Source organism: Molossus molossus, unplaced genomic scaffold, assembly GCF_014108415.1.
Source record: "Molossus molossus isolate mMolMol1 unplaced genomic scaffold, mMolMol1.p scaffold_m16_p_1, whole genome shotgun sequence".
NCBI classification, from domain to species: domain Eukaryota; kingdom Metazoa; phylum Chordata; class Mammalia; order Chiroptera; family Molossidae; genus Molossus; species Molossus molossus.
Window position 1 is genome coordinate 183,689,730 of NW_023425344.1, and position 8,144 is coordinate 183,697,873.

The 8,144-nt window shown below is 39.1% G+C and overlaps 1 protein-coding gene across 1 annotated transcript in view; it reads left to right on the forward strand.

Annotated features, from left to right (window-relative positions):
- The window catches only part of TERB2 (telomere repeat binding bouquet formation protein 2), a 29,888-nt gene extending 22,817 nt beyond the window's left edge, over positions 1-7,071 (forward strand). The window contains exons 6-7 of the mRNA XM_036248750.1: positions 4,552-4,640; positions 6,929-7,071. Coding sequence (XP_036104643.1) covers positions 4,552-4,640; positions 6,929-7,071 — 232 coding nt within the window. The remainder of the gene's footprint in view (positions 1-4,551; positions 4,641-6,928) is intronic.
- The last annotated feature ends 1,073 nt before the right edge of the window (positions 7,072-8,144 follow it).

The following is an 8,144-nucleotide window of genomic DNA, read 5'->3' on the forward strand; positions in this document are numbered from 1 at the left end:
TCCGTTCACTCTGCCGCCATTTTTCGGTCCCATGGAGAATGGGTATTAGTTCTTTGAATGTTCAGCAAAATTCCCCCATGAAGCCGTTTGGGCCTGGGCTTTTGTTTGCTGGGAGAGTCTTTATTACATCTTCATTTCTTTTGTTGTTATTGGTCAGTTCAAGTTTTCTATCTCTTCCCGGTTCAGTTTTCGGAGACTATGTGTTTCTAGAAATTTGTTGATTTCACTTAGATTGTTGAATTTGTTGCCGTTTAATTGTTCATAATATTTGTTAACGATCCTTTGTATTTCTGTGGTGTCAGTTATTATTTCTCCTCTTTCATTTTTGATTTTGTGTATTTGGGTTCTCTCCCTTTGTTTCTTGGTGAGTCTAGTTAAGGGTCCATCAATCTTATTTATCTTTTCAAAGAACCAGCTCTTCATTTCATTGATCCTTTGAATTGTTCTTTGTGGTCTCTATGTCATTTATTTCTGCTCTGATCTTTATATTTCCTTCCTTCCACTTGCTCTGGGGTTTTCTTTCTGTTTGCTTTCTAGTTCTTTATGTTGTGAGGTTAGATAGTCAATTAGAAAATTTTTTTGCTTCTTGAGGTAGGCCTGTAGTGCTATGAGCTTCCTTCTCAGAACTGCTTTCGCTGCATTCCATAGATTTTGTGTTGTTGTGTGTTCATTTTCATTGGTTTCTAGGAAGTTTTTGATTTCTTCCTTGATCTCCATGGTAACCCATTCATTGTTCAATAACATGCTATTTCGCCTCCATGTGTTCAAATGTCTTTGCGTGTTCTTGTTGCAATTGATTTCTAGTTGCATGCCATTGTGATCTGAGAAGATGCTTGATATGATTTCTTGAACTTGTAGAGACTTAGTTTGTGCCCTAACATGTGGTCTGTCTTTGAGAATGTCCCATGTGCACTTGAGAAGAAGGTGAATTCTGTAGTTTTGGGGTGTAATTCTCTGTAGATACCTATTAAATCCATTTGATCTAGTGCTTCATTTAGAGACTGCGTTTCCTTGTTAATTTTTTGTCTAGAAGATCTATCCAGTGATGTCAGCAGGGTATTGAATTCCTCTGCTATGATTGTATAACTTGATTTCTCCTTTGAAGTCCTCCAAAAGATTTTTAATATATGTTGGTGCTCCTATATTGGGTGCATATATCTTTACCAAGGTATATCTTCCTGTTGGATAGATCTACATCATTTCAATATTAGGTAATGTCTTTCTTTGTCTTTAGTTATGGCCTTCATTTTGAAATCTACTTTATCAGATATCAGTATTGTACCCCAACTTTTTTTTCCTTTCCATTTGCTTGAAAGATTTTTTTCCATCCCTTCACTTTCAACCTATGTGAGTCATTTGTTGTGAGGTAGGTCTCTTGTAAACAACATATATGTGAGTCATGCTTTCTTATCCAGTCAGCTACTGTGTGTCTTTTTATCAGAGCATTCAGACCATTCACATTTAAGGTGATAATTGATACGTACTTATTTATTGCCGTTTTTGTTTAGTGTGGTTCTATTTTTCTTCCTATTTCTTCTACTAATTACAGCAGTCCTTTTAGCATATCTTGCAGTGCTGGTTTGGTGTTGATATATTCCCTTAGTCTTTGTTTGTCTGGGAAGCTCTTTATTTGACCTTCTATTTTGAATGATAGCCTTGCTGGATAGAGTAGTCTTGGGTTCAGATCCTTGTTTTTCATGACCTTGATTACTTCATGCCACTTCCTTCTGGCCTGTAGTGTTTCTGTTGAGAAGTCAGCTGAGAGCCTTATGGGGTTTTCCTTGTAGGTAACCTGTTGCTTATCTCTTGCTGCCTTTAGCATTCTCTCTTTGTCTTTAATTTTTGGCATTTTAATTACTATGTGTCTTTGTGTGGGCCTTTTGGGGTTCTTCTTACTTGGGGCACTCTGTGCTTCTTGAACTTGAATGCCTTCTTCCTTCACCAAGTTAGGAGAGTTTTGTGTCACTATTTCTTCACATATATTCTCTAACCTTTGCCCATTTTATTCCTCTTCGGGGACTCCTATTATGTGAATGTTATTATGTTTTAAGTTGTTCCTTAGTTCTCTTAAGCTGTCTTCCTGCTTTTTAATAATTTTTCCTTTTGGTTTTCGCATTGGTTGATTTTTTTTCTACCCTGTCTCCTAATTTACTGATCCGGTCCTCAGCTTCCTCTACTCTGCTGGTCAGTCCTTCCAATGTGTTCTTAATTTCCACTATGTCATTCTTCATTTCCACTTGGTTGGTTTTCAGTGTTTCTATATCTTTACTCATGGTGCTGATGTCCTTACTCATGCTGTTGTGCTTTCTCAAGATCATGGCTATGAACTCTACTTAGCTACATTTACTTAGCTGTATTTCATTTATGTCATCTTCGATAGAGTTCTCTTGTTCTTTCATTTGGGATTTGTTTCTTTGTTTCACCATTTTGGCTATCTCAATGTGTTTTGGAGCCTGCTAAATTTTCCCTGTGGGTGTTGGTGTTCTGCTGTTTGTGGCTCCCTTTTCTGGGTTTGGATGAGCCTGGACGGGCCCATGTTAAACACCACTGTCAAGTCTTACTTTCCTGGGTAGATTTGCAAGCCCAGGAAAGGTTCAGTTATCCTCTAGCTTTTACCTGGTGGCTAGTAGTCTTAGTTACTCAGTGCCTTGGAATGTAGCTCTGGTGTTCTGAATAAGAGGATTTCCAGAGGGTGGGATAGATGCTGGTTGTCAATGAGCCTCAATTTGCATTTCTTTACCTCATCTGGGAAAGGCTGAATCTGGAGGGGGTGGCATGCAGGGTTGCTACTTTTCCCCACAGCTCTGGGAAGGAGCACACTGGCCACAATCCTTTGTGGCCGCAACTCAGCAAAAACTCTGAGTGCCCTCCAAATCCCGGGTGTCCCCACAGAGTTCCAGCTCAGTCTGCCCTCCCTCTGCCATAGCCTCCAGGTGAGTGGCTGTGGCTATTTTAGCGCTCTGTCTTGGCTCTCTGTGCTGTGGAGTGGGCTTGTTCTTTATTCCCCAAGGGCGCTGCTCACAGCTATGACTGCTGCTGTTTGTGGGACCCAGCCGGCTACTGTCTCGCACCTCTGCAGATCCTACCAGTGTCCCTGGTTATATGGTCTTGCCCTCTGCTTTGCTGTTGCTTATTTCTGAGGATTTGTCTTTATTTTAGTTGTAATTCCCATTTGGTCCTGGGAGATTGTCTACGTAGCTTCTATTCACTCTGCCTCCATTTTCACATCCTCTATGCCTATCTTGTGTGCAGCTGGGTATCACAGGCCTTTCTGGTGCCCCCACACCCTGTAGGTCCCGCTTGTAATTGGATCACACAGTCCCTTTGGGGACCTGGCTCTATGCCTATCTTATGGGCTGCTGGGTCGCACCGGCCTCTCTTGTGCTTCAATACCCCGCATGTGCTGTGGGTAACTAGACTGCACAGTCCCTGCTGGGTCGCATAGGCCTCTCTGGTGCTTCAGCACCCCACAGGTCCCTCAGGTAACTAGATCACGCAGTCCCTGCTGGGTCACACAAGCCCCTCTGGTGCTTCAGCACCCTTCATGTCCTGCGGGTAACTGGATCGCACAGTCCCTGCTGGGTTGCACAGGCCTCTCTGGTGCCCCCGCACCCTGCAGTTCCCATGGGTGGACAGCTGGATTGTACCTGTCTCTCTAGGGCTCTAGCTTCCCACTGCCCTTGTGAATTGCTGGACCGCTCAGGCCTCTGTGGAGCCCCAGGTCCAGCCAATGGTGTCTGGGAAGTGCTGATGCTCTGTAGGGTTCAACTCCTACTCAGCTTTTGCTGTAGTTTTGGGGGATGAGTCTCAGCTGCTGGTCTGTGCTTCTGTTGCCTGGGGATGAATGTCTGCTCCCCAGCCTCTGTTGCTGGGGTATATCTGGACTCTGATCAGGCTGCTACTATGGGGGTGGTGCTGGGCTCCCGGCTGTCTGCAGCTTCCACAACCAGCACCTTGGGTGCTCCAATACTGTGCACCTGTCTGTGTTGACACAGAGTGTCCACTGGTCCAATGGTGCCGGGTGTGCTGGTGGGCTCAGGTTGCTGGGCCCTCGCCACTCCCACTGCCTCCTCCCAGGGAAGACTGAGGATCTTCCAAAATAGTGGGACCCCCCCCCCCAAGGCACAGGGAAAAGTGCCCTGAAGTGCCGCTTACCGCGGTAGCTGGCTGCTCCCGTCCATGGCACAGGAATCTTCTGCTCCGCGGCTCTGCACTGCACGAGTTTGGTCGTCCACCTTCACATCCACTCACACTCTCTCACACACTTGCTCACTCTCTCACACACTCACCCTCCCTCAGTTTCTGCCCTTCGCCATCTTTCCATTGCCACTTCCTCATCTCTTATTGCTTGGTCAGAAATTTTAGAGCCGTGATAAATAATAATAATAATAATAATAATAATAATAATAATAATGGGTATCCTTGTTTAAGACTGAAATCTAATCAAAGAGCAATTAGATTACTATGTATATTGTCTGAAATAATTTCTTGTTTGTAAAATAAATCCAAAAAATGAATATAAATATGACTTTCTGTATGTTTTATTTTCAGCACAGAAAAGCATTTTATAAGGACTCCAGTTGTAGCAAAGCAGATGTACTTCCCTCTTCAGAATTATCCAGTGAACAACATGGTAACAGGTAATTTAAAATAAAATTTAGAGTAAACTCAAGTAGGGAAGAAACAAGGGAATATTTTGTACAATAAAGCTATTATACTAGCCTAGCAAGTACAACCCTCACTATTATACATGCTTATAGAGTAGACATGATTCGCACATTAAGCAAATTAATTTGTAGAATTGACCCAAAGATAGACCCATATTTTCTGTTAAAACTAGTCTATAGATAGGGTGAGGACACGTTCCAGTTTACACAAGACAATTCTCTTTTATGCCTGTTGTCTTGGTATTAGTTTTTACTCATGTGTCCCAGTTCGGAAGATAAATTATACGGACAACTTTAATCATAAGTATATCAGAATCTAATAAAATATAGGTCTCTTCTCCTAATACACACACACAGACACACACACACACACATACACACACACACCTCACCACCAACAACAACTTTACCTATAATTTAAAAATGCTCACATATACGCAGAAGCCCATTCCGGATCACCCAGGTGTCCATGGACTCCATATTTGGATTTTCTAGTACCAACAGAAAAAATAGCTAACTGAAGTTGACATTGAGAGGATGGAACCAAGAGAACCAGTTGAATAGTGGCCACTGGGATTTGGATAGTGTTAAATGAGGTGGATATTTGGATATTTGATCTGGCTGGTATTCAGGAGGGCCATGGATAATTTTTAAAATAGAGTTTAAAATTTTGTTTTTAAATCAGCAATTTAAAAGCATAGGTTTTTGAAATTTTATTTAAAAAGACATTGTATATTTATCTTTTTCTCTTCATTTAGCAGTGTCAAAACTACCTCTACAATAATCTTCAAAATGCTACAATTATCCATTTCTGATACATAAATGTCCTATCTTTATACTTACAGGAATAATTTTATTACTGTAGTTATTATTATTACTATAGTAACTATTTTTTAAATTCCTATACTCATACATATATTTAGAAACTTCACAAAGTGTATATGTGCAATTAACTAGACATTAATATTTTCTGCACTAGTTTATTTTACACAGAAACATAGCCATTAGACAAATACCATGAACCACAGGATAATAGGTAATATCACTAATATAGTAATAGTGCTCCGAGAGATTTTTCTGAGGTAAATTACTATAATTAAAATATCTTTTAAAATGCTAATCAATTTTATATGATTGAATTCATAATTAATTTATTAATTGTGAATTTATTATCTGTTATGAGAAACAATCTAACTATATGCGTAAATAACCTGTTGATAGTGGTGGTGTTCTAAATTCATTCATCCTTGAGCACTACCAGAATTTTTCTCATACAGGATTTACTTTTAAATTAAGTTTCACTTTAAGTATAAACCATAAACACTTATATTACACATAAAACATAACTGAGATAAAAAAATTGATACGAAAATAATATTGCTAAAGTGATTGAGTCCTTAAATTCTCCCCATTCTAAGTGTTTCTTTGGATACTCATATCTATTTCAGATTATTCATGACATCAAAATTACTCATACCAAGAATCTTTGTTGACTAAGCAATAATATCAATTTTCCCATTAATTTTGTATTAAACGAATATTATGTTAGTGTTAGCAATGCAGGAAAGTGTTGCCTGTTCTACCAGGGAAGATAAACTCTTTGTGCCATTAGTAGCTAGTTGGATAGTTCTAGGTGATTATACTCTAAGCCAGACACACTTCCCAGGTATCTAGGTACTTTAATGTTCCATCCCCAACCTCGGCATGACACTCTCAATAGTCAAAGTGGTTAATTAGGAATCTTTGTTTTAAAAGGAGGTAGAAGTGCCCTGGTCAGGTAGAGCATCATCCTAATTTTCCAAGGTTGAGGCTTCGATTCCCAGTCAGGGAACATACAAAAATCAACCAATGACTGCATAAATATGTGGAATAACAAATCAATCTCTCTCTCTCTCTCTCTTTTCCTTCCTCTCTCTCTAAAAATCAGTAAATAAAAATAAAAGGAGGTAGAAGGTTGTAGGGAACAGGTAAGGTATAAGAAGGGTGTTCACTGATAATTATCAAATATCATAGAGAATCTTCTGACTGGTATTAGTTCTTCTTTTCTAAGAATCTTCTTTAGAAATCTTTTTTTTTTTTTTGGTACATGCCCCTAGTGGGAACCAAATACGGGACTCTCCAGTTCACAGGCCGACGCTCCAACTGCTGAGCCAAACCAGCCAGGGCTTCTTTAGAAATCTTGACTCTAATCAATAAAAGACATTGAATGTCAGATAGTATAATAAGATTTCAAATATATACTTTTTTATTTTATTTTGTAGGCTATATATCAAGTGATGCCATGAAGAAATTCCATGGGGAGCTACATGACTTTATTCCTGGAAGTTCAGGATATTTGGCATACCATGTTCAAAATGAAATTAATATGTCTACTATAAAAAATAAATTGAGGAGGAAATATTAAGTTAAATTGTCCTTATATCTGGGCATTTATTTTCTATAAAATATTATCAAAGATGTTCATGATTTAAAATTCTCCCATTTGGGACAGGTGTATGAGGAAATGGGGATGATTTCTTCTCTTTCTTCCTCAAAAATGTGTCTTTAGGAAATTCAGAATCTTTTTGGCTCTGTATTTTGCCATTTGGGCTGGACTTTTTCTCCAGCTTGTAATATATGCCCACAAATTCTAAGTGTACAGCTGCTATGGAGTAACTGTCATTGAAATATACTTCATAAGAAGTCTCTTTCTCTCTCTCTCAGATCCTCTTTGGCTTTAACATTCTAATATATATATATATCTGTCTATCTATCTTTTTTTTTTTCTAGGTTCAGTGAATGTGAATGTAAAATTTATGATTCTGGTCATGTTATAATTTCAATTAAAAAATTAGAATGCTATAGTTGAATTCTGAATTACTGTTTCTGACTTGAAAATATGAAGAAGAACATTTTAATAATTCAGATTTTATTTGTGGACAATTTCTGATAATGAATGTATCAGAAGTGATTTAATATAAACAAGTGTTATATCATCTAAAATAAACCCTCAAGATGTTTTAGAATCATAGTACTAGAAAGGAACTGAGAGAACATAGAGTCCAACCCATTTATTGTTTTTAATGAGGAAATGAAAGGCTTGAAAAATGTCTTGCCTAGGTGACTAACTAGGGGCTGAACCAGGACTAGAACACAATTCTCTTGCTTTTCCAGGCCATGTGGTATATGCTGTAGCCTCTGTCAGATATATTATGTCTTGAGATGTAGTAATGCAAGAAGGCAACTTCTTTTTTTTTTTTTTTAATCCTCATCCGAGGACATTTTTCCATTTTTTGTTCAGATTGAGTGGGAGGGAGGGAGGGAGGGAGGGAGGGAGAGAGAAAGAAAGAGAGAGAGAGAGAGAGAGAGAGAGAGAGAGAGGAGAGAGAGGGAGAGAGGGAGAGAGGGAGAGAGAGAGAGAGAAACATCAACGTGAAAGGGACACATCGAATGGTTGCCACCCGCACAACCCAACCAGGGCCGGGGATAAATTGCAAC